Source organism: Triturus cristatus, chromosome 9 (genome assembly GCF_964204655.1).
Source record: "Triturus cristatus chromosome 9, aTriCri1.1, whole genome shotgun sequence".
Classification (NCBI taxonomy): domain Eukaryota; kingdom Metazoa; phylum Chordata; class Amphibia; order Caudata; family Salamandridae; genus Triturus; species Triturus cristatus.
The window spans coordinates 212,633,750-212,661,370 of NC_140592.1; the positions used below are offsets into that span (position 1 = coordinate 212,633,750).

At 46.2% G+C, this 27,621-nt stretch overlaps 1 protein-coding gene across 2 annotated transcripts in view; it reads left to right on the top strand.

The window, feature by feature from the left end:
• The window catches only part of FAM3D (FAM3 metabolism regulating signaling molecule D), a 517,653-nt gene that overhangs the window by 411,963 nt on the left and 78,069 nt on the right, over positions 1 to 27,621 (top strand). For both annotated transcript variants that reach the window (XM_085624738.1, XM_085624737.1), the window contains one exon: positions 13,708 to 13,792. In XM_085624738.1, coding sequence (XP_085480864.1) covers positions 13,708 to 13,792 — 85 coding nt within the window. The remainder of the gene's footprint in view (positions 1 to 13,707; positions 13,793 to 27,621) is intronic.

Here is a 27,621-nt window from a genome sequence, read left to right on the forward strand (position 1 = left end):
ACTACTATACTGGTAAAGCCTGACAAGAGAGCATACTGCAACACAAATCTAGACATTACTCATTACTGTTTGTCACATGTGATCTAGGATGTGCTCTCTGCCCGTGGCTGATGATACCCCTTCGAGCCACCAATACCCAGGCCGAAAGGCAGCACAATAATGGGCGCACACACACACACCAGGGGCATCGTGTAACACAAATTTGTTTTTTGATGTAACGTTTCTGATGCATGACTATCACACGTGGATGGCTACTGTATAGAGCATGATTATTGATCAAGATGATCGTTGCATGTTGTGTGTGCTATAAGATATGTGTACACAGCAAAAAAGTTTTCAAAAAAGCTCTGTAAGCAGAAGAGGTGTCTCTCATCAAACAGTGTAGAGAGAATGACTAAAATGGGTGGGGTCCTCCAACTGTTACAATGGGAAATGTTATGAACCAATCAAAAGCTTTTTTTTAAAGTCACATGGCAAGAGGGCACCAGTGAATTTCAAAGGTTTTTGACATGCTAATTTCTAACTATAACATACCAGTTGCGTTTCCAGAGCGGTGGAGAAAGGTGAGCGTGGCCTTCGAAACACGTTTTAGCAATCCCACTGTGTGGGATTTACTGGCGGTAACAATAGGAGTAGTTAGCCCCCAACGTCAACCTTGGGGGCCAACTACCCCTTTGATTACCACCAGTAAGTCCCACACAGCAGGATTGCTAACTTCTTATATCAGGCCCCGCCCCCTCCCTGCACCACTGTGCAAACGTTCCCCCTAGCACGTTGTAAATTTTGGGATTAAGTCACCTTGAATCCTGAGGGTCCCTGTGGGCCAATTAGCTCACCAGGTACCTCCAGTAAGCGCCACAGAGCTGCTTTGCAGAGAGGTGGTCCGAGGCCACGCCCCTTTTACACCTCTCTGCAACGCAGCTCTGTGGCGCTTACTGGAGGTCCCTGGTGGGCTAGTTGGACCCCAGGGACCCTCAGGATTCAAGGGGAGTTAATCCCCCATTTTGCAATGCGTAAGAGAGCACGTTTTAAATTGGCGGATTAAGTCCCCCTGAATCCTGAGGCTCCCTGGGAATAAACTAGCCCACCAGGTACCTCCAGTAAGCGCCACAGGCCTGTGCTGCGGAGAGGTGTAAAAAGGGGCGTGGCCTCGGACCACCTCTCTGCAACGCTCCCCTGTGGTGCATACTGGAGGAACCTGGTGGGCTAGTTGGCCCCCAGGGACCCTCAGTATTCAAGGGGACTTAATCCCCCAATTTACAATGTGCCAGGGGGGTGCGTTTGCACACTTGCTATGTCAGTCCCGCCCCCTCCCTGCACCACTGTGCAAACGCACCCCCTGGCACGTTGTAAATTGGGGGATTTATTCCCCTTAAGTCCTGAGAGTCCCTGGGGGCCAACTAGCCCACCCAGGTACCTCCAGTAAGTGCCACAGGACTGCGCTGCAAAGAGGTGTTAAAAGGGGCGTGGCCTCGCACCACCTCTCTGCAACGCAGCCCTGTGGTGCATACTGGAGGTACCTGGTGGGCTAGTTGGCCCCCAGGGACCCTCACTATTCAAGGGGAATTAATCCCCCAATTTACAATTTGCCACAGGGTGCGTTTGCACACTTGCTATGTCAAGCCCTGCCCCCTCCCTGCATCACTGTGCAAATGTGCCCCCTGGCGCGTTGTAAATTGGGGGATTTATTCCCCATGAATCCTCAGGCTCCCTGGGGGCCAACTAGCCCACGAGGTACCTCTAGTAAGCACCACATAGCTGCGTTGCAGAGAGGTGCAAAAGGGGCGTGGCTTCTGAACACCTCTCTACAACACAGCTCTGTGGCGCACACTGGAGGTACCTGGTGGGCTAGTTGGGCCCCAGGGACCCTCAGTATTCAATGGGAATTAATTCCCCAACATACAACAAACCAGGGGGTGCATTTGCTGAGTGCTGCAGGGAGGGGGCGGAGCCTAGCCGCAATGCCGGATTTTTTAAATTAATTTTTTATTTTACAAGGGGGGCTGTGTGGCCCCCTTCTTTTACATTAATTGGGGCCCTGGGGACCCCATCCCCTAGGGCCTGCTCTTTTTTTTTTACTTAAAAAAAAAAAACGGGAAGGAGGCCGCGCGGCCTCCCTCCCAAGGCCAGTTTCGGCCCCAGGGACCCCATCCCCCGGGGCATGGCCACACATATAGATTTTTATTTAATATATGTTTTAAGGAGGGGGCTGTGTGGCCCCCCTCCTGAGGCGTCTATTGGCCCCGGAGACCCCATCCCAGGGACAATGCCTCTTTTATTTATTTATTTTTTGATTGAGGGAGGGGGGGCCACGTGGCCCCCCTCCTGGGCCACTTCTAGTCCCGGGGACCCCATCTCCCAGGGCCTGGCCACTCCGTTGGGGACCGTGGGGGGAGCCCCAATACCCCCACGGTCCCTGCTGGCTCCCCGCCTCCTACGGGAGCCGACATTGCTTTTCCGCACGGGGTGCTGCTAACATGCAGCTCCCCTTGTGGAAAAGCAATCTTGTTTGGATTTTGTAAGCGAGAGCAGGAAACCTGCTCTCGCTTACAAAATCCAAACCAGTGTTTGCTATGACAGGGCGGGAGCAGCACAGCTCCCGCCCTGTCATAGCAAACAGCAGTGTTTTGGGGGTGGGCACCCCGGGACACTGCAGGAGCCGGCCCTGGCGGGTGGCGGTCCCCAGGGCCATTGAGGACTCCAGGCCCCCCTCCCAACATGTGTGAAGCCCCGTGGAGGTGGTGGTCCCCAGGGCTGGGAGTCCGCCACGGACCCCCATATTTCAATATTAAGTGCCCCGGGGAGGTGGAGGTCCCCGGGGCAGTGGGGGGGGGGCTTGAGACCTCCCACACTAATTTTTTTTTGTAGCCCCGGGGGTGGCGGTCCCTAGGGCTCGGGGGGCCCACGATGCCCCCCATTTAGATAAATGCCCTGGGGAGGTGGCGGTCCCCGGAGCAGCATGGGGAGTTAGGACCCCCCACATATTTCTTTAGAAAGCCCCGGGAAAGCGGTTCCTGGGGCTACGGGGGGGCTGTGTGCCCCCTGTATTTAATTTAATAAGCCCTGGGGAGGTGGTGGTCCCCGGGGCTGCGGGGCCCCCATGGACCCCTGCAACATAATTTATGAGTACTCCCGGGATATGGCCCACCTGGGTTTTTTTTTCTAATTTTCAGTCCCAGATCCGCGCACCCAGCGCAAATTCTCCCGATTTCTTTTCAACAAAATTCTTTTCTTTGGACTGGGGGTCCTTTTGGGACCACTGAGCAGGCCTAGGGGGTCAGGGTGTTTTTACCCTGCCCCCTTTTCTTGTTTTGCATGCTTAATTCTCTGTTTTCTTGTGACTCGGTTCTACCGAGTCACAAAATGGCTGCCAAGTGCCAACACTTCCTGGTTTGGAGTGTTGACAGCCAATTAGAATAAAGCTCATTGTCGGGAGGGTTCGCGAATCCACCTTGGCCATAGATATTGAAACTTTTATTTTTTTAATTTCTCAGCAAATACTGAACGGATTTACACAATTTTTTAAAAAAGGTCACTTTCTGAACCAATCATTACCTTTTTGCCAAATTGGGTAATTCCGTTCAGCAGTTCGGGCTGTAGCCTTGCCTAAAGTTTCCTATTGGAAATTGATTTTTGGACTCTTATTTTTCAAAATTTTTAAGCAACTACTGAACGGATTTACACCATTTAAAAAAAAGGTCGCTTTCTGAACCAAGCAGTACCTTTTTGCCAAGTTTGGTGTAATTCCATTCAGCAGTTCGGGCTGTAGCCTGTCTCAAAATCTCCTATGGAAATTAACACACGAATAATGCTTTTTGGGACCCCCCCTTTTTTCTCACCCCCAACCTTTCAGGATAGGAGCTGACTTGGATAGACTTCTTTTTTTGGAGAATTTCGCGAAGATTCATCGAATGACGCCAAAGTTATTAGCAAATCAAAAAATGCTTTTCCTATGGAAACTAGGTTCTAACTATAACTACCTACTGGCGACTGCCAGTAGGTAATATATATATATTTGTTTTCAAATTGGGAGTACCACAGTACCACCCAAAAAAATGGAAGTACACTATATGGTTCTGTATTTTAATCATATTATGTGCTAAAATGTTTCTTCAATTTTTTACATATTGAAATATTAACAAAAATGTGTGTGGAGCTGCTCATTAATTAGTAATTATTACCATGCTACACTTTAAAAATAAAAATCCAGTTCACCGTACATTGGTATAAAAATATAGAAACATTTATAATCACAAATGTTAACCTTGGAAAAAAATGTAGGGTACCGCAGTACTCCCCCACTCTCTGTACTTTTTAAAGCAAATATCAATATTTTTCTCTACCTATTACCACTTTACTAAACTGGTAATAGTTAGGGCAAAAATACTAAACCTAATACCTACATCAGAGGGCGCACAACGTCTGGAAAATGTACCTAAAAACAGGATGTTTGCCTTTAACTTCTATAAAGCCAATGATTACCTAATCAGCTAATGAATTTTGATAACCACGTACTGTGGTACTGCCATGAATTACATCCACCTATTGCAAATATACAACAATAACAAATATTGCTAACTTTAAATACATTAAAAATGGCCCTTTCTCCATGCACTACATGTAAGCTTGCATGTTACAGAAGTTAGAGCATATGAAATCACTGCACAAATTGAAACAGTTATGAAACCTTAAAATATATGATCTGCCTGAACACACTGCATGGTACAGTGGCAAGTTACAGGTAATGTAGTGTGGCAGGCCCCTTCCCTGAGCCATACAATTGCCCCATGGACCATATTCCCGGCTCAGTGACGGTATCGCACTGTCCCGAACCCCCGGGATACCGTCTATTTCTGTGGGCACGAGCAGGGAAAATGCCAAGTTCTCCAACCGGATGGGAGCACAAAGCTACTCACGCACAGTGGGAGAACAAAACAGTTTCCTGCTCACGCTCCTAGGCAGGGAAATGCTTTAATTGTCCCATCCTATGGGAGCAAAAGAAAACTGCTCCCTCCGGGTTAGAGCAATGCCAGCTCCTGCTGCACATGTGATGGGTACAAGCAGAGGAGCCGGCCAGCCTGCGCTGCCCAGGGTCTCCCCCTCACCGCCCCAATGAGGGACACATTGTGTGGTGCCCGGGTGGGCACCCCACTTAGAAAAAAATGATAGGGTTAGTTATGGCATGCCCCAGATGGGCACCAAGGCATGGCACTTAATAGCAAAAAAAAGAAAATGCCAGCAAGGCCATGGGAGCCTTGAGGCCCCTCAGTGGCCCCAACAAATAATAATGGTGTTGGGTGCCCTGATTGGGCACTGGGGTACCCCTTAAATAACAAAATGTGGGCTCCTAGGTGGCCTTATGAAACAGGGTGCTTTTAGGGAGCGCGCAGGGCGGCGGGGATCCAGGTGCTTCCCCTGCGGCCCCTTTAATAGAAATACTGGGTGTCCCGGGTGGGACCACGGCCAAAAGAGAAACAAAAAAAAAAGTGAATGATAAATGAGCAGCCACAGCCACTCATTTAATATTCACTGGTCCATCAATATCCAGGTGAGGAGTAGACACGTCCTGTTGTGACCTGCCCCCGTCAACGTTCGGAGGGACCGTTCCAGTGGTCCGGTTACTACTCCCTTACCTATGAAGCTTTGAACCCCTCACTCTGAGGCGGAGCCTTTTATTCTGAACCATACTTAGGTCCAGTTGGTATGTGGTTGACCTGTAATACCCCGTTATAAGAAAACTGAGGTATACGAATTCTTTACTGGTCCCACGGTCCTGAAGAAGTGTCGCTCAATCTTGAGCACCGTGACACGAAACATGTTGACCCTTGTCAACTATAGGCTACCCTGATACCTTGCATCACATAAGTAGCCTCCCTGGTTTTATTTAGTCCCAGCCCTATTTAACCTTATTAAAACTATTGAGGGGCCAGGGCCTATTTTAATTTCTCTTGAATCCCCACATTCTTAGGAGCTATTACCCTCCATAATCATTCACATGGTCTTCATACAAAACGGCGTACTCAGATCAAAAGACCTCCGAAAAAGAAGCCACCAGGCCCGTCGGACATTGCACCGCCGGTCCGACGAGGAGCACGCCCAATGATGAAGCATGACACCCTAACAGGTGTGTGAGGGCAACAAGATCTGAATTTGAAATTTCCCTTCTCAGATCATAGTAACTACTACTATACTTCCAAATTGGCCAATTAGAGGAACTGCTCTTACCTGTCTTTTCCTACGTAGACCACTGGGAGCATTAGAACAGGACCTCTCTAAATATCCAGCTCTCGTGTCCCCCCTCCTTGATTACACGCCCATCAATGAATACCCCAAAATGCCCTGGGAGCACTACTTACATATATTTTGTTTTTGGTGATGTCCCTTAGAGTCAAGTCTAAACACCACAGATGTTCACCATTTATACTTATCTTAAGTAAGTATAACTTGTGCCCTAAGGACACTATAACTTGCACCCTGGCCATGCACTACTAATTACCACATATATCACATCACTCATGACATCTTTATGACATTATTGATAATATCCCTACGCCATATTTTTTGGAGTGCAATCTCTTCTGTAGTGATTTTCCAAGACGAGTGGGTTCTTTCTTGACGTCTTCCGGTCTGAGAGCATTGTCCATGGTTCTCTTTTTTTATTACTGCTGAGTATGCAAATGTGCAAAATCATCTACAAGCTCCACCCGCTTGGCCCGCTCCTCCACATTAACAGTATTCAATGGTGTTCCCGACATTTTCCAGGCTGATGGACAGCTCATTTACCAAAGTGGCCCGGGAAGTTTCTCATCAGTGTTATTATCAGTGATGTCACTGACCATCTTATGAGTGATGTAATATGTGAGTTTATAAGCAGTGCATTGCAGGGGCCCATGTTATAGTTAGCTCATCTAACTATAACTGCTGAATTTCTCTGGCTTTGTATGAGTGAAATCTGGCCCTAACTATAACATCCCTGTAACCTTTGGTTATTTTAAGTGAATTTTGAAGGTTTTCAGCAAAAAGTGAATTCCTAACTATAACGTCCAGTGAATTTCTGTTTTTTAAGTAGTAATAATGTTTGCAGGCTGTGTAGGACTTACAGGAGGTAGCAGGGGGGCTTCTTGGCCCCTAAGGTCCCCGACGACTAAAGTGGACTTCATCGCTCAACCAGTAATGCACCATGAGTGGAGCCACAGTTGCAGAGTAGTGGAGAAAGGGGGTGTGGCCTCCAAAGACCTCTTAGCAATCTCTCTGTGTGGAACTTTCTGGAGATAACGGGAGGGGTAGTTGGCTCTCAAAGACATCTTTGGGGGCCAACTACCCCTCTTGTTACCTCCAGTAAGTCCCACACAGCAGGATTGCTGATAGGTTGTCATGCCACGTCCACTTTCTCCACCACTGTGCAAACGTGGCTCCTGGTGCACTACCAGTCGGGAGATGAAGTCCCCTTAGGTCCAGAGGATCCCTGGGGGCCACTACCCCTCCTATTACCTCCAGTAAGTCCCACGCAATGGGTTTACTGAGAGGTGTTCGGTGGCCACGCCCCCTTTCTCTACCACTCTTTAAACGTGCTTCCTAGCACACTACTAGTTGTGGGATGAAGTCCCATTGGCTCTTAAGTGTCCTCGGGGGAAACCGTCCCTTTTGCCACCTCCAGTAGCACTCACACAGCTGGATTGCAGAGTAGTTGTCAGAGGCCACACCCACTGTATCTACCACTCTACAAACGCGCCTACTTACGCACTTCTAGTTAGAGGAAATAGTCCACTTTAGTCCTGAGGCCCTCTGGAGTAAAGTGGAGTTCCTTCCCCAAACAGAAGTCTGTCAGGAGGCGCGTTTGCAAAGTCCTCTCAGCAATCCTTTTGTCTGGGACTTACTGGAGCTAACAAGAGGGTTTGTTGTCCCCCAAGGACCCTCATCATTCAAGGGAACTTCATTCCCCAACCACACCTGCACCAGAAAGCACGTTGACAGAGAGCTGGTGAAGGGGGCGTGGGCTCCGGCAACTTGCTAGAGTTTTTTTAATACATTTTTTTTATAGGGAAGAGGGGCGTTGTAGCCCACTTCTTTCTGCCAATTATGGCCCAAGTGTCCCCATCCCCAGGGCCAATCTTTTGTGTATTAATGGAAAGGGGGGCCTCATGGCCTCCCTCCCCGGGCCGATTATAGCCCGTCCCCTGGGGCCTGACCTTTTTCTTTTTTTTATTATTTAAAAATATAGGAAGGGGGTTTGTGTGCCCCCCTTCCCTGGGCCAATGATGACCCTGGGGGCCCCATCCCCTGCGGCCGGCCCTTTATTTTTATTTTTTTAAATAGTAGGGGTGGTCACGCTGCCCCCTCCTAAGGTTAATGTCTTCCCCGGTGACCCCATCCCCCGGGGCAAGGCCTTTATATATCTTTTTGTAAAAATAAATGAAGGGGGGCCATGCGGCCACCCTTCCCAGGCCTATTTCGGCCCCGTAGATCCCATCCTCCGGAGCAAGGCCTTCATCATTTTTTTTTCAAATGGGGAGATAGTGCCCTGGGGACTTCATCCCCTGTGGCATGGCCAACTCGTTGGGGAAAACGGGGAAAGCCTCAAGGCCCACCGTCGCCGTCCCTGCCGACTTCCCATCTCCTGTGTAAGCCGGCATTGCTTTTGGACAGAGGAAGCTGCAAACATGCAGCTCCCTCTGTCCAAACACAATTCTGCTCCACTTCATGGAAGCAAGAGCACTATTACTACTCTTGCTTCCATGAAGTGGAGCAGACCTGACATGCTATAGCAAACTGCAATGTCCCGGGGGTGGGCAGCCCAGGACAATGCTAGAGCTGGCCCCAGGGCCATGTAGGGCTACCCGAGGGGGGCCGCATGGCCCCCCTCCAACATCAGTTAAGCTTCAGGGAGGTGGCGGTCCCTGGGGCTGCGGGGGGCTGGTGTCGCAATGCATTTATATTTAACATAGCCTTAGGGAGGTGGCGGTCCACGGGGCTGTGGAGGGCCAACAGGGCCATCCTATCATTATATGTAATTGTCCCCAGGACCTGCCCACCCGGGGGGCCTAATTAAATAAAGCGTGTGAAAAGTTTGGGCTGGATTTTCTGATCCAACGTCACTCCCGCTGAAATGTTTAAAAAAATCCTTTTGGGCCCTGGGGAGGCCCTCTGGGACCCACCCAAAAGGCCTACGGGGGTGAGCGTGTTTCTACCCTGCCCCCTTATCTTTTTTTAAACACTTTTTCTGGCTACCAGCACTTCCTGGTTTGAAGTGTTGGCAGCCAATCAGATCTCAGGCATGAGATTGGGAGGGCCCGCAGATCCACTGCGGCCACAGTTGAATTTCTGAGAAATCTTTGAATTTCTCAGCAACTACTGAACGGATTTACATCATTCAACAAAAAGGTAACTTCCTGGACCAAGCTCTACCTTTTTGCCAAATTTTGTGTAATTCTGTTCAGCAGTTCAGGCTGTAGCCGTGTCTAAAATTTCCTATAGAAATTAACATTGAGAAAAAGTGTTTTGGGACCCCCTCTTTTTCTCGGGCCTCACGTGACTGATCACCCCGGAAGTTTCAAAACAGCAGCTGAAGTGAATGTCAAATTAGTTTTGAAAATTTCGGCCGGGCTCGTCAAATGACACCAAAGTTATTGGCTAATTTAAAAAACGCTCTTCCGATGGAAACTGCATCTTAAATATAACTACCGCCAGTAGGTATATATATATATATATATATATATATATATTATAGATATATATATATATAAATCTGGATCAGGATACCTCAATTGTCTACAAACCCTCGGATAAGGGATGGAACATTGCCCTCATGTCAAGAGAACAATATGTGGAAGAGGCCTTACGGCAGTTGAGAAATCGAGAATAATATGAACTGACCACTGTAAACGTATATCAAGAGAGTATTCGACAACTGCATGCTCTTATAAAAAAATCATGTTGAATTCTGATGAACATTTATTTCTGAGAACTACCAACCCTATCTTACCCACTTTTTATCATCTTTCGAAGGTGCATAAAGACAAAAACAAACCACCAGGGAGGCCGATAGTCTCGTCTATGGGAAGTCTCACAGAAAATCTCTCAAGATTTCTAGATCATTTCCTGTTTAGTGCTGTACTTGAATTGAAATCATATATCAAGGACACCACCGACTTTATTGATCATATAGAAGCACTTGAATGGCAGCCATCTTATTGTCTGATAGTACTAGACATCACTAGTCTATATACTTGCATTAATCATTCACAAGGTTTGAATGCTGTAAAATATTTCTTGCAAAAAAGGCCATTGAAATTTGCGGTTCATAACAGCATGCTGCTTGAATTAATAGAGTTCTGCCTGTTTAGTAACATTTTTATCTTTCAGGGAGAGCTTTATAGGCAGGTCTCGGTGACCACGATGGGCACCTGCTTCGCCCCCAGTTATGCAAATTTATTAGTAGGCTGGTGGGAGGAGCAGGTGGCCTGGTTCCCCATCAATGAGAAGTGTACCAACAAGATAGTATCATGGTATAGATATATCGATGATCTTTTCTTGGTGTGGGGAGGCATAGTCAGTGAGGCTAATGATTATATAGCACATCTGAATGAGAACGAGATCAATTTGCGATTCTCGGTGGGATTAGTTTGGTGGCAACTGAGAGTCGAGATCAAAGATGGAAAGGTAACTACGGCTCTATTCAGAAAGCCCACTGCTGGGAATAGTACGCTACATGGCTCAAGCAGTCATTCACAAAAACCAAAGGACAGTATTCCTTATGGGGAGTTTTTGAGGTTAAAACGGAACTGCTCCATAGAATTTGATTTTGATCTAGCAGCCAAAGAGAGTACCAATCGATTTTTAGCAAGAGGATATGATGCAGGACTTTTAGAAAAGACTTTAAGAAAAGTAGAACTGCTACCCAGGAAAGATTTGCTAGAACAGAAAAAACAAAGACAGGAAAATGGAAAAGTTCGTATGATAACCACCTACTCGGATGATGATAATACACTCAGAAATATAATGAGGAAGAACTGGCATGTGTTAAAAATGGATATTATCATTGGTGCCGATATTCCAGCGACACCATTGATAACTTTCAGGAAGGCACGCTCATTGAAAGAAAGACTAGAACACAGTCACTTGGACAGTATTCCAGTGAAACAGGGAACCTTGAATGAAATGAAGGGGTTCTCTATCTGCGGGAGATTCAAAGCTTGCGCCTTCAGCAAAAGAGTTTTAACCTATGAGATTAATGGTTTGAAACCAGATAAAAAGATCAACAAATTTATGACCTGTCAAACAACACATGTAGTTTACTGTCTCAGGTGTCCATTAGGACTTAGTTATATAGGGAGTACCATAAAAAGTGTGAAATTGAGAGAGCTGGAACACATGCGTGCCATTGTGAAAAAGGATTTTAATTATCCTGTGGCACATCATGTTGCTATAAAACACAAAAGTAACAGGGATCTGTTACAGTATTTCAGCATCGTTTGTATACCCCTAAATGACAGAGGAAGTGATAGAGTGCTGAGGTTGAGGAGACTGGAGTCCCGTTACATCATGGACCTACAAACAAAATCCCCGAATGGATTAAATAGTGGGCAATTAATTAGTATTCTGTGATAGTTAATGAAGAGGTCCATTTGAGGGACCCTAGAGCAGCTATCTTTAACTTCCTTTAATTTTGCATCCAGTGTATGCTGATACACTGCAGAATTATACATGAAATACATGAGCATGCCTGCAACCGGTAGTGAAGGTTGCCAATGCCGATACACGGCAAGATTGCTCTGTATTTTATCACGTTTATACTGCATCAATTATTAGAAAAAACAATTGTGTCATGGTTGAATTTATATATCTTGACTGGTGGTGCATTATAATTACATGTTTATTTGTAACAACTAAGAGATATACTCTTTCAAAATGGTGCCCATAATATAGCGTTTTGTCATCAGTTTTCATGATAATATGTGTGATGCTTTAAATGTTGCCGCCCAGCTCGTCACGTAAACAACACTGACGAAGGAACATTTCTGAAACGCATCTGTTGTCTGAAGATTAATAAATTACTACAATGAAGCCCCGTGAGTGCCGCTTTTCCTTCTTTGAAAACTAAAGGAGGTTTGGAGCGTGTATATATATATATATATATATATATATATATATATATATATATATATATATATATAGTACCAGTCCTAATTTCAATAAAGAAGGCGCTGACTCCGTGGGAAATTCTGCCAAAGAAAGATTCTTTATTCCAGATGACCTAGACGCGTTTCGGCGGCGGACCGCCTTGCTCACTATATATATAGAGAGAGAGAGAAAGAGAGAGAGAGAGAGAGAGAGAGATTGATAGATATACATTATGGAAAATATGAGGAGATCTCTGTCACAATAGTGAAAATCTCCACCTACTTGAGCAAAGTTACTAGTAGTAACTTTTCACCCAGCAATCCAGTAGTATGAGGCTTCAACACCTGATTTGAAGGGCTAGAGATGAGTAATACTTCACATAGGTGTAAATCTACACTCGGAAATAGAGAATATCAAAATATGCTTATATTTACCGTAGTGAATTGGGCACCATGTGTCAGTGATTTTAATTGACATGGCCTTAAACACACCAGTAGCATGCTGTTTGGCTACCACGTGAGCCCTGCAGCTTGAGATGAAACAGTGGCTACCCTTCAGCTAAATAACTCTGTGTGCAAAGAAATGCCTTGAATTAGTGATGCGCCCAAAAAATGTTAGATGATTAGTATTAAATAATCTTTTAACCATGAAAATAGTCAAGGGAAATACTACTCTTCATTTAAATAGCTTAGGATATCTATTAGATGCAAATGATCTAAAACCGTTGAAAATTGTAAGTGGCACTAATCCTTACTTCTTAATAATCAAGTATTGATGACTGGAAACAGAAGAGTTAACACTTGATGAAATTATATCTGTTCCTTATGAGGGTCTCTTGAATCGATGACTGATAAATTACAGCCTGTTTTTCATGACGTACAATATGTATGTTTGATCTGCTGATAATTAGTTTGAATGACGATTTGCTTATCTTTAGGTTTTTTAAAACAATAACTGGAGCTAGTTAGCATTGACCAAAACATAAAAGAAAGGCATTTTTGCACGACCTATCACTGAATGTCCCTCCTTTGAAAAAGTTAGGTAATGCAAATGTGCATGCAAGTTAGCCTTGCATTGATGCAGAATTATGTAGCAGTGTGCAGCAGAATGAACAAAAATTGGCAAATCAGTAAAACCACACCTTTTTATCTTGACTGTCTGATCAAGGACACACATTGCAATGCAGAGCCAAATAAAATGTAACATGGAGTAAGGGCTATGTACCTAGTCAGGATAAGATATTCAAATGTTGGCGTATATCTTGAAAGAATGCTGGAAACTGAATTCCATCTCACCTCATAGATTACAAATACCACATGCTCAGTAATCAAGGTGAACATAGAAAAATTAGTAGTAACTAAATGTCACTCATTATGGATGGCTGCTCTAACATACCACTATTTAACATTTTACGATTCCGCACCCATCCACCTTGCTTATTGTAATATTAATTTTGGTTCAATGTTCTGTTGTTTGGCAGTATTTGTTTTATTTAAAGGTCTGTTGGTTATAATAGAACATCCTTCAGTAGTGCCCTGTGACACACTGTAGAAGAATATGTAACATCACCTGTATTTCTTATTGCAGATATAAAGTTGCTGCTAAAGTTCTTAAAAAACATAGAGGCTGGAACACTGATACTTTTAGCCACTTTTGATGATCCAGCCACAAAGTGAGTATGCATAGAGCCTCATTTCATTGGTAGAGTACCGAGACCCTCATGAAATGATTTCAGTGAATACATTAATATTTAAATACAGCTTTTGAGAAATAAACCATGCAATTGTTAAGATCTGTTAGGTTTGTAAACGATAAAGGCCTGATTCACAAAGGTAAATACATGTGCATATATACTAATTTGTATATTTACCACTACACCTAGGTATAACTCTCCACTTTTTGCTGTTCACCTTTTCTGAGTGGAGATTACACCTATGTGTAGATTTACATGTTTCCAGCCCCTGAAATCATAGGATGGAGTCACCCATAACAGAATATCCAAGAGTAAAGAGTGAAACTACAACTAATATCTTTTCACTACCGAGGTTATAGGAAAATGAGAAAATGATTAAAGTTTATTGTTCTTGAAAACAAAATATCAGGAAATAGTTTAATGTACAAGATACGTGCAAATTCATTAAAAAAATATCTAATTAACCTAAAACTAATAACACAAAACTGTTAAATGATAAATTCATTTAATACATGATTTTAACTTTAAATAATATTTTTAAACAATCCTTTGAAAACATTACTCACCCCCACTTAGGTTTTTATTTCTTATTTACTACATTTTGTTAAAAACATATGTTGGTACTTCATGTAAATGTTTCCAAATGTGTGTGTATATGTATATCAATGAAAAAACAAAGGTTAAACTATTGTCATAGTTAGAAAAACTTTATGTATTCTTTCTATACAAACCCAACTTAAGATACACATACACTAGAAATTCTTCAATTATTGTTATTCATTACATTTACACTTTATGCACCACCTTTAAAATTCTATAGCTTATGTTATTCTTTTGGTACAAACAAATGTTAAAGTACACAAAAATGAGCATTTTTAAATTTATAACTTCAATTTATAATTTATGCAACACCTTCAAAGTATTATAACTCTCGCATCTCTATACCAAGAAACACAATAATTGTATCAAACTCAGTAGCTACACTGCATTAACTATAGCTTGTGTCTTCTCCAGCACTGCTTTTACCCTTTTATATCAGTTATACCATCTTAAATAATATTCTATACACTAATAGCTATGACATATCAAATCATATCTTTTGTGAGAACACAGTGCATCGCAGAGTAGCTAGTTAAATATAGGAGGAATTCCTAACTCCAGTAATCCTAACTTTAACTACACTACAGAGTGTCTCCGGCCAATCAAAGGTTAAAGTGACGTTATAGTTAGGTGACTATGTCAGTGAGATTTAAAAATGCTCCCTCTGGCTGGGAGCAGACTTGTGTTCTGTTCTGCGGTAGTACGGGCATGGAAACTACTGGGTCCAGTGGGTTGGCCCCACAGGACACAGTAAGTGAGCTGGTCACAGAGGATGGGGTTCCCAGGCTATTAACGGCTCAAGGAGGGGGGCCACGTGGCCCCTCTCTCTTTTAATTGAAGTAACCGCCCTCAGGGCATGGGGTCCAAAAGGGCCTATTTAAGCTTTGATTAGGGGGACTGTGCAGCCTCCCTCCCCGTTCAATTGTATACTTCCCCGGGGATGGAGTTCCCAGTCCTCCTTAGGGCCAGGGAGAGTGGACACTTGGCCCTACCCCATTTCTGGTTGAATTCATCCCAGGGGATTAGATCCCTGGGGCCTCCTTCGGCTCAAGGAGGAGGGCCATGGTTCCCCTCCCCTTAATTCATACATTGTGGTCCGGGTCAAAAACGGCTCGGGAGAGGGCTGTGTGTCCCCCCCCCCCTTCAATAACATACCTGTCTTCCTAGGATGGGGTCCCCGGGGCCCAAAATGGGCTCAGAGAGAGAGCACTACTTACAACCCACCCAATACATATATAAAAAATTGCAGCTGCCATTTGTTGTTTCTGCGACCCTGTGGGACGTCTGTCATATGGCTTATACTTTCTTAAGTAAAACTGTGTTTTGTTGGACAACATAATCATTGCACTGGTGTGAGATTGATTCTGAGCACCCCTCAGGATATGTTGGCATATAGCCCTGATAGGTCACAGTGTACCACCTGTACCACTAACCTTACAGAGAGACAAATGGATGTTCAGCCTCAGCACATGACAACCCTGACTCCCCAAGGAAATTGTGATAACAGATCTTGTACATTTTTGCTTAGTTATTAATGCATACCCAAAGAGGTACACAGTAAAGCTTTTTAATATTTATCGAATCATTGTGATTCTTGCGTAAAATACATGCGCTGCAATAATTAATAGGAAGAAACAGAATAACGTGCTTAGCATTATAACAAGGATGACATTTTGGTTATTACAAAGAATATATGCTTGTATACAAGTACTGTAATAAAATACATAAAATGTACTCCTACTTAGCACATCCTAACCTATTACGTCTAGGGTGTATATATCTGCCAATCCCTATTGGGTAGGCTAACTCCCCATTACCTGTGGGTTAAGATCTGCAAGCTGCCCATCTAGGTGTAGAGTTGGACAACATCCCTCACATGAGGTGACAGGAATCAGCTGAGCTGCAATTCTGGCATGGATCGACCTCAGTGCCAGTGAAGTGCTCCTTTGAATAAACAAGGACCTGATGTCATATTATATATAATTTCCTCCATGTTGCAATGCTGAAGCCCCAGTCAGGCCGCAATTGTTTATTTTATTGTTATAGTCCTGTTGCCGATCGGTCAAAAACAAATAACAACATCTTGTGAGCTGAACGTAGCCCTTGTACAGACTGTTCAGGGTGTTCTGATACAGTGCCTACGATGTGGTATTGAAAGCAAACTGAGTTTGAGGAATATTATCTCATATGTGCATGCAAATAAATGTTTGCCAAATGTCACCGTGTTTAGGAAGAGAAGGCAGCTTAAAAATGTGAGCATGCAAAAATGCCATTTCTTAACCGGGCCTAATACCTCTGTGTGACAATAGGATTGTGGCAACAATTGTGAAATTTTGGGGTATTTTGGATTTTAACAATTGAACATGAGAGGGCAGGGTTGGGATACCCTGCCACCATCGGCCCTGTGGGGGTACCCAGAGGGACACACACAGAGCCTATGGGGGCAGGGTATCCCTACCCTTCCCCCACATGTTCAATATTTTTTTCAAGCTTCAGGACAGAGGAGTCAGTACCTGAAGCCTGTAATGACTGCCAGCAACAGTTTTATTAAGTTGCTGGTGGCCAATCAGACTGCTCTCTCCCACAGGAGCATGTCTCCCATGGGAGCAAAGTCGCCGTAGGCCAATTAGAAAGATTTTGAAGGAGTCTCGCAAGAATCCCTCAAGCCCAACCATCCAGCTATACAAATATATTTGAGCATTAATTTCTCTAAAACTAATAAGCAGATTTACACCAAATCACTAAAATCACAGTCTGCCAACAGAAATCAAGCTTCCTGACAAAATTGGTGTAACTCTGAGAACTTCTCAGCAATCCTGCTGTGTGGGACCTACTGGAGGTACCAGGAAGGGTGTTGGCCCCCAAGGATGTCCTTGGGGGCCAACTACCTCTCCTATTACCTCCAGTAAGTCCCATACAGCAGAATTACTGAGTTCTGAGAGCAGGCCACGCCCCCCTTTCACCACTACTCTGCAAACGCTCCTCCTGGCACGCTCTTGGTTGGGAGGATGACGTCCCCTTTGCTGGTAAGGGTCTTTAGTGGACAACTAGCCCACCTGTTACCTCCTGTAAGCCTCACACATTGGGATTGCTGAGAGGTCCTCAAAGGCCTTGCCCCCTTTATCCTCCACTCTGCAAACGCACCTCATAGCGCACTACTATTTGGGGGATGAAGTCCCCTTGCCTCTTGAAGGTCCCTAGGGTCCAACTAGCCCTCCCGTTACCTCCAGTAAGCTCCACACAGCTGGATTTCCGCAAGTTGGTCAGAGGCCACGCCCCCTTTCTTCACCAGTCTCAAACACACCTCCTGGTGGCCTTCTGCTTAGGGGATATAGTCCACTTTAGTCCTGCGGTCCTCAGGACGTAAGGGGACCTCTTCGCCCCACCAGCAGTGCGCTGAGAGGCACCTTTGCAGAGTGGTAGAAAAAGGGGCGAGGCCTCTGACCACCTTTCATTCAATCCCACTGTGTGGGGATTACTGCAGCTAACAGCTGGGCTAGTTGGCCTCTAATGACCCTCAGGAGTGAAGGGGACTTCATCCCTTAACCAGAAGCTCAAGGAGGTGCATTTGCAGAGTAGTGGTGAAAGAGGGTGGGGCCTCCGGCAACTTGCGGGCTTTGTGTATTTTGAAGGTTACTTTAGGAAGGTGGCTGTGTGGCCCCCCTTCCCTTGACCCTCTTGTTCCCGGGGACCCCATCCCCCAGTGCCTCACCCATTTTTTAAATTTTAATAAAAATAAAACAGGAGGGGATTCGTGCTGCCCCCTCCTGAGGCCAACATATACCCCAGGGACCCCATCCCCTGGGGCCTGGACATTTTAAACATTTTTGGGGGGGATTTAATGAGGGTGGGACCAAGCGCTCCCGGGTAAATTTTGGCCCCGGGAACCCCATCCCCTAGCGCCAGGTCATACCTTTTTTTTTATTGTTTAAAGGGAGGAAGCAACGTGGCCCCCCTCCCCAGATCAATTTTGGCCCCGGGGACCCCATCACCCAGAGCATGGCCATCATCTTTGGGACCGCAGGGGGAACCTGAAGCCCCAGCCATCCCAAACGGCTCCTGCCTCCTGCGGGAGCAAGAATTGCTTTTTACCCCCGGGGAGCAGCTAAGCTACAGCTCCCTGGAGGTAAAAAGCAGAGTGCTTCACTTTGAACAAGTGAGAGCAAAATGTACTTGTTTGCTATGGGATGGTGGGAGCCATCCTCTAGCAAACTGCAATGTCCCACATTGCTGGACCCTGCCCTGGGGGTGGCAGTCCCCAGGGCCATTTGAAGCTCCAGGAAGGGGTCGCATGGCCCCCAAATTTGCAAAGTAGCCCCGGGGAGGTGATGGCCCCTGGGGCTGTGTGGGGGGGCTGTGTGGGGAGGTTGCAGTCGCCGGGGCTTCGGGGGGCCGCGTGGCCCCCTGCATTCACAAACACAGCACTGTTGAGGAGTGTGCCACAACTGCAGGGACCTCATCACACAAACATTGGTAAACTCCACCACGCAGGGTAGATGTAGTTTTTGGCACAGTTCGCACTCCAGGTGGAGCGCAGAGTGTCAAAAACTCCATGAACTCTGCCTGCGGAGTGAAGTTTACCGCACAGCCTTAACTATAACGTCCCTGTAACTTTTGTTTTTTTCCAGTGAATTTCTTTGTTTTTTTAGCTGCTAGTTGCGTTTGCAGAGTGGCGGAGAAAGGGGACTGGGCCTCTGACCAGCTCTCAGCAATCCCAGTGTGTGGGGCTTACTGGAGGTAACCTCTAAGGACCCTCAGCAGCCAAGGGAACTTCATCCACCAACCAGGAGCACGCCAAGAGGCACATTTGCCAAGTAGTGGAGAAAGGGGGCGGACCTCGGGTGAGTTGCCGGCTTTTTAATTTTTTTATTTTTTAGGAAGGGGTTCACCCTATTTTATTTTTTTATATAAAAAATAGAAGGTGGCTGCACGGCCACCCCGCCTGGGCCGATTTTGGCACCAGGGACCCAATACCCAGGGCCTGCTACCTCTTTTATATTTTTTTTAAAAAGAGGAAGGGGAGCCGCGCTGCCCCCCTTCTGGGCTGATTTCAGCCCCAGGCAACCCATCTCTCAGGGCCTGCCTCCTTTTGTTTAAAAAAGGGAGGGGAGCCGTGTGGCCTCCCCTCCATAGGCCAATTTCGTCCTCGGGGCCTGGCCTTTATAAGTCCCCAGGCCTATTTTGGTCCCGGGGACCCCATCCCCCAGGGCCAGACTTCAATATATTTTTTTCTAAAAGGTAGAGGGGCCACATGACCCCTCTTCCAGGGCCAACTTTGGCCCTGGGGACCCAGGGCCAGGCCTCTCTGTTGGGGACCACTGGGAAGCCTCAAGGCCCCCTAGGTCCCTGCTGGCTCCCAGCCTCCTGCGGGAGCCGGCATTGCTTTGAGACCCAAGGAGCAGCTAACATGCAGTTCCCTGGTTCTCAAAGCATTGTCTGTTTCCTTGCTCGCTTGACAATGGGCAGGGAAACAGACATGATCTGCTTTCAGAAAGTGAGAGCATTTTCAGCTCTTGCTTGCTGAAAGCAAAGATTTTGCTATGGCTTGGTGGGAGCGGTGCTCCTGCAAAGCCATAGCAAACTGCAATGTCCCAGGGGTGGGCACCCCGGGACATTGCTGGAGCTGGCCCAGGGGGGTGGCGGTCCCCAGGGCGATCGAGGGTGCCCGGATAGGGGGGGCCACATGGCCCCCTCTCCTTCCTTGACTAGGGGCTTTGGAAGAGGCGGACCCCAATTTTAGAGTTTGGCCCTGGGAGGTGGTAGTCCATGAGGCCCCTCCAACCCAAACATGTAAACCCCCAGGGAAGTGGTGGTCCCCGGGGCAGGGGGGTCCACGAGCTCCCTCATAATAATTTAATTGACTCTGAGGAGATGGTGGTCTCTGGGCCGGGAGGGTCCACGAGGCCCCCCCCCTAATTGGAATTAGCCCCCACAAGCTATATAGAAAACCCACTGCACACTGCAGGAAAAACATTTTTACATTCAAAGTGATTTCACCCCCATAGTCCCAACAGGAGCTTCCCATATGGAGAGACATTGAGGGTCGGGAGAAACTGCAGTGAACAGGGGGAGGAGGAGAGTGCTGTGGAAGATCTGAGAATATGGTCCTGAGCTAGAGGTTACTCCAACAAAACCTTGGAGGATGCCATCACAAAGGCTGAATCTAGAACAAAAGGCCAGATTCTGTTCAATAAAGCAAGCAACAGGATACTTGGAAAAATAGACCCTCACTTTAGGCTTGTAACTAATTCTAATAAGCAGGAAGCCACCATTAGAGCCATTCTAGACAAATACTGGCACCTGATCCTCAACAACCCAGTAGTGGGAAGCATGGCCCCTTGGAGACCGGGGAATACTTTCCGGAAGGCAAAAGCAATGAGGTAGGATCTGGTCAAGAGCAACCTAGAGAACAACACTCTGACTCAATCCTTATGGTTAACAAAGAGCGCAAGATTCTGGAAGTGTGGGAGATGAAAAGCATAGCAAACACAGGAAGAATTTGGTGAAGTTTAAATCCCCTCCCTCTTCACATGTGAAAAACAGCAGGGGTCAACATCAGCGGTCAATTCAACTGCAGAACTAAATTTGCAATATATATGGTGCAATGCGTTCTGCGCGGACGCGAGTGCCTTAGGGGTTCCTGTTTGCCGCTCCGCTATTGCTGAATTCATTCTTGTTAAATTGCTATTTTGCACAGACCACTGACCTCTGACCACTTACTTCCACTATAAAATTTTAAACTGATGTTTTGAAATATTTTATCATTGCTCATTACTGCCTTGCATTGAAGCCGCCTGCTGGTGCTGTTTACTTCCTGGTTACCCGCAGTGCCAGCGAGAGCCGCCATCTTTGGCAGTTTGCTCTCTAGCTTTTCTGGCACCCGGGGATACTTAAATGCGCTCTGCGTGGACGCGCGCAGTGGGCACGCTGCTGGCGCACCAACAGCACGCCTAGGTTAAGCCCGTCTGTGCCTGTCAGCATCCCGGAAGCGGCCAGCACCAGTCACGCTGCCGCAAGGCTCCAGGAGTTGAGTGCAGACGGAGTTATACTGGGGCTGCCCTACGGGCCCTCGATCTTGCCACTTGCCGCCATTTAGGTAACTGGGATGTGTCTGAGGGGACCAAAGACGCTTATCCATCCTGCGGGTGTAAGCTGTGCTTTGGGCTTGTTACCTTGGATAAAACTTGTACTCTCTCTGGTCAGCCGATTAGGGCCCCCCCTATTCTGGCAGCCATGATTAATGCTCACTCCCTTAGGAAACATCATTAAGATGTTTTTGACCTTCTAGAGGACAGTTCTCTTGATCTGCTGTTCTTGACTGAAACTTGGCTCGACTCTGCCACGCCTGTGGGTTATAAGATCTCTAGAGCTGACCGGAGCTGAGAGGAGAGGAGGCGGAGTGGCTATCATTTATAAGAACAAGTGGGACCTTCGCAGGGGGAATGTCACTTCGTGGGGAGGTTGTGAGGCCCTTGACTTCAGCATCCGCTTCTCAGAACATTTTACCCTGGGAGGCTCTTTGATTCATATGTCCCCTGGCCCGGTGGGATCTTTTCTTCAGGCCTGTGAGATTTTCTCACTATATGATCCTGGGTGATCTTAATATCCATCTTGATCAAGTGGACACCAAGGACACGCGCGATCTGTTGGAAATCTTACACTTGGCTCAACTTGATCAGCAGGTCAGCCTTCCTACACATCAGGCTGGTCATATACTGGACCCTATTTGTACCAACTTCCCTATTCTACTAAGGGATCCTTGCCCGGTCTCATGGTCGGATCACTTTATAACTTACTTTTCGTGGGAAGTGTCCATTGCTGAGCCTTTTACGCCCTCATACTGCAAACCAGCCTTTGGTAAAATTGACCCACTTGAATTCAATCAGGCCTTGGAAACTTCCAGGCCTATTCTGGCAGGGGAGCTTGAGAATTGTTTGGCTGGATTCACTAGTTGGGTCTCTAAGGCAGTGGACATGTTAGTCCCACAACGCCCCACCAGGCTGGCTAGGGAATCTCCTTCTAAACCACTTGGACCTTAAAGCATTGAAGCATGAATGTAAGACTCTTGAGCGTGCTTGGCACCGGAGTGGATATTGCCCGGCAGATAAGCGGAAGCTTAGAGACAAGCAAAAAGTCTACTATGAAGCCATAACATTGGCTAAAGGGCGATTTTATTCAGCCCGCATTGATTCGGCCAGAAACAACTCCAAAGAAATCTTTGCTATTGTTCAGAGCTTTACGTCCCCTTTGGCCCAAGCTAGTGTGTCTCCATCTTGGCTTCTGTGGCTTCTCATAGTACCGAATCAGCCCTGGTTGAGGTGTCGGAGGCCATCCGTAAGTGCTTGGACTCCGGCGGGAGGGCAGCATTAATTTTGCTGGACCTCTCGGCGGCGTTCGACACGGTCCCTCATTCACTTCTCCTTGCGCGACTTGCCTGGATTGGTGTGTCGGGCACTGTCTGGGGTTGGCTTAGGTCCTTCCTGGAGGGGCGGGTCCAGCAGATTTGGCTTCCACAGTTTTCCTCCTCCCCTCAGTCAGTGACAACTGGAGTCCCCCAGGGATCTTCCCTTAGCCCCCTTCTTTTTAATATTTATGTCACACCTCTGATATATCTGGCGGAGGGGCTGGGGGCCAAGGTGATGGCCTATGCTGACGACACCCAGCTGCATTTTACCTGGGACAAAAATGTAGACTCTGTTCTATCGGTCCAACACTGTCTATCTTCTATCTTCAAATGGTTGGCGGATGCACAGCTCAAGTGCAATGAAGAGAAGTCCGAGATTCTTATTTTTAGGAAATTTCCTTCCAACTTCCGAGAATATCTCTGGCCACCTGAGTTCCTCATGCCCACCTCTACAGGGAAGCCTGTTAAAAATCTGTGGGGGTGGTTTGATGAGAGTCTCTCCTTTTCGACGCACATTAAGAAGTTGGCTGGTTGTTGTTTCGGTCTTCTCAAAATGCTTAAAATCATAAGATAAACTCTTTGTTCACAATATCACAGGTAAAACATCACAGCTATCACAAGCTGAGTAATTGAGAGATCATCAAACTCAGGTGAGAAATAAGGGTGGAAGAGAGGGAACAAGGAAACAAGAGAGAAATTATAGTTCAGTTACCTCTCGATAAATTAGAGAAAACTAATGCCCAGCATGCAATTAGTCAAGATAACTATCTCCATGGCTGTATGAGAATAGTGTAGGCAGCATCACCAGTCGATGTGCAAAGTCTCTAGTGAAAGGGTTTCCGCAGTCAGGTTTGCCAGCCAGTTCAGGAATCAGCACACCACAGCACAGCAGACAGCATACCACGGATGCAGGATAGGTCACCAGAATGTGAATGAGCCGATGATCATTTTCCCACCAACGTCTTTATACTGACTTCGCAACTTTGTTACACTAAGTTAGAAACTCTCCTAAACCCTACAAGTCACTCTCATTGGTCAGAACTAGGGGAGGCAAACATCTCCTAACGATGACTTTACACATTTCTCTAAACAGTCTTTGTCTAAAATTGTTTAACTTCCTAGAGAAGAAGAAGAAAACTACAATTACACATTTTGTAACTATATAGCAACAGTTTCATTCTAAATCCTCGCCTAGACAGGAAAGAGTTGTACTATTCTCTGCTCTCTAAGGGTGTAAATGTTATTCTTTACAAGGACATCAGGAAACGACATGAAGAGACACAAAGGAGCATGCAAACACATCCCCTAACCAATACATTTGCTTAGGCCTACACGTTTTAGCAAGGAAAGCAGAGCGAAAAGAAAAATCATTTCTACATTTCTAGACTCTACTTTCACGAAGAATAAAAGAGATTTTTCGTGTTTGTGCTTGAATATTCCTTGCAGTTCAGGAAACATAAGTACATTAATATAAGACACACAAATTAATAATTTTTTCTCATTCTATTATTTTATTTAAAACCCTATAAAGAAATCTTCCATACTACATGTGTTATTCTGACTCTTAAAAATCCGTGCAGCCTTGCACATTTTTTATCGTACCTTCTAAGTCTTCATGTTTTAGTAATTTCGGTTTTCACACACGTTAGTCATTAATTAAAACACACACAAGGTGGGATTTTCCCGAGCAGATTTCATTAGCAAAAATCTTTCTCCATCAGGAACGAGGTTTCACGCCTCATGCATTCTGTTCTCGACTCCATTCCCATCAATATGCAAGGGAGAGAAAGAAATCTGAGAAAATTGAAGTCAAGGTACATAATAGGGATGGATACAGAAGCACCCTGGGGCTTCTATACAGAAGAGGATCGGTATACACATCTTTAGTTATATTAGAGAGATTCAGTAGATACTTTCCCTCCAGAACTCTAGGTGGGATAACAATATCTTCCATATGGATTATATTTTTTACAATTTTCAGTTATCATTTTATAATTTTAAGGGTTCAGGAAATAGGTAAGCATTGGGGGTCACTTAAGGGTGCTAGCACACACATTATTTTAGACTGTGCTTAGGAACCTCAGACATCACAAAACATGGAATCAGAATAGCAGATCATGCATGGTTCTTCGTAGGCCCCCTTGGGCATGACTACAGGTAAAGATATGGCTTCCAATACCATTCACTTTGTGAGGCCATGCGAGAGACATCACACAAATGAGTGACTATGGGATTGACCAATACACCCGAAGGAAAGATGACCCACTTGGGTAGGGCACCATCTAAAGCAGGTATCCCTAGCCACAATTCAAACAGGCTCACCCAGGTGCACAACCAGCCATCTCATTACTTGAATTTTCCACCAGGAAGCCATACCTAGATGAACCCAGATCCATTATGAACATGCCATTCTAAAATGTACGAAATGGTTTTGGGCTCTCTACTATTTTGCAAAAGAATACAATTTGAGCAGAGCATGGCAATACATCATATGGGCACATTGTGGAGTGACAGCTGTATTTAATCTCAACTCACTGGCAGTTGTTAAGAGTATGACACTGGTCGGCAACACACTGAAGGAGAAAGATCGAGTGAGAGAGACTGGAAAGGGAAAAAATTAAGAAACTGAAATATGACTCTGCTTGTAAGTCTGCCTGCAAACACAGTAATTGTTGAGATAGTCAAATGCTTGTGTAGAGCAACTATTACACAGTTGTATGGTATATTTAAAAAAAATTCTTACAGAATGTTAACATGCAATTTTGATTGTAATAAAGGTCGGTATTGAGCATAGTATTTTTTCACTTACCTGGAAAGCATTTGTGTTTGAAAATCTAAAAAAATGGTTCCTCATCATCAGTGAGCAAGGCCGCTTGGATGGCCGAAATGCTGTTGATGTTGTAAAGTACCCCTCTTTGCATGGTTGCCCCCACCTTTTGCCTAATATTGATGTACATTGACAGAGTGTGCCCTGTGTTCCTGCCAACTAGGTATCTAGGTCTATGTTCTTTGCCTAAAACTGTACTGTTTCAAATCCCAATTTGCAACTCTCTGGCCACATGTAAGCTCCTTGTAAAAGGTACCCCAGGTACCAAGGGCACTGTGACCAGGGAAGGCCTCTAAGGGCTGCAGCACGCACTGCGCCACCCTTATAGGCGCTGTACCTTTACACACACACACTGCCTTTGCAGCCAGCATGTTTTGGTGCAGAACAAAGTGAAGAGTCGACATGGCACACATACCTGTGCGCAATGCATACAACCCACTGCCCTGGCATAGGGAAGCCCTGTACCCCTACATTGTCTAAGTCAATTCTTACACATTGTAAGTGCAGTAATGCCATAAAGAGTATATAGTATGGGAGTTTGTCATGACAAACTCCACAGCACCATAATGGCTTTGAGGAAAACTAGGGAGTTTGGTACCAAACATCTCAGCACATTAAACCCACAGTGATGCTAGTGTGGGATTTATTGGAAAATACACTCAGAGGGCATCTTGGAGATGCCCCCTGAAAAACAACCTAACTCTAGTGTCCTGGCTGAGTGGCTTCTCACCAGTTACCACCACCAGAAATGTTTCTGGACCCCTGGGTCGAGAGCCTGCCGTTCTTGGAGTCCTGAAACAAAGCATATCCAGGGACGAGGTGCCATGCCTCCTCCCCTAGAATGGGCAGGGTCCACAAAGGGGAGGCTTCAAAGACCTGCTAAATTTGTGAGCTACCCCAGCCATTTGCTGCTCCCAGCAACTGGCCCCCACCAGTTCTGACCAACCACTTTAAGCAGGAGAATCAGCGGGAAAACCAAGTTAGGAAGAGGGGTATGTCCACCTTTGCCAACCCCACCCCCCAGGTGGGGGAGGCTAGGTGAAGATCAACTCTCAGTCCACGCCAATTTGCAGATGGGGGACCCAGCCAACCAGAGTGAGGCCTATGCCCCACTCCCACTGGAGGGCAGCATAATAGGGGGTGTACCCACCCCAAGGAAGGGACCTACTGGTCCGAGCTGAACCTTCCTGAAACGCCCCTAAATTCAGTATTTAGGGGCAGCCATGAACCTTGTCTCCTCGGACCCGAGCCAAAAAGAAGCAAGAAGAAGAAGGACCGAAAAGCTGTGCAGAGAGAAGAAGAGGATGACACCAACTGACTTGGCCCCAGTCCTACTGTCCTGTCCCAACCTCAGACTCCTCCATCAGAACCTCGGTGTGCCCTGGAGCCAGCAGTCCTAAAAAAGAACGGAGAACCTGCCCTGCCTTTGCAACTAAAAAGTACTTTGTCTCCCGTGATCACCGGATTTTCTAAAAAGTAACCAGCTCTGACTGGTTGACTCTGTGAGTCTCCATCATTCCGCTTCCAGTGCCCGAGTGAGCCAACACCCTAAGGAGGTACTCCCAGCGATCCTAGCCTGGATCCCAGTGAACCCTGAAACTCTATAAGCTCCCAAACCCAACCTGTAGCCAACAACCGGAAGGTACCCTCAACCGCAACCAAAGGTAACACCTGGACCGACCCGTAACCAGTGTGGTACAGAAAGAGCAACCACGACCGTCTGACCGACTCCATCACTGAACGCTTGCGGTCACAGAACGATGAATTCCAAAGACCCCATTTGCCTCAACAGCAGCTGCCCGACTCTGAGGGAACCGTGACCGAATCTGCAGTATCAGCCAAGACCACATCCTACACCCAGCTGCCCCTGTGCTGCTAGTGGTGTAGGTCTTGTGTTGGCCATTGGGCCCTTCAGCACTGACCTCGACCCCAGGAGCTCTTCTTTTCCAAACCTGGTGGCCTGTGCGCCGCAATCTG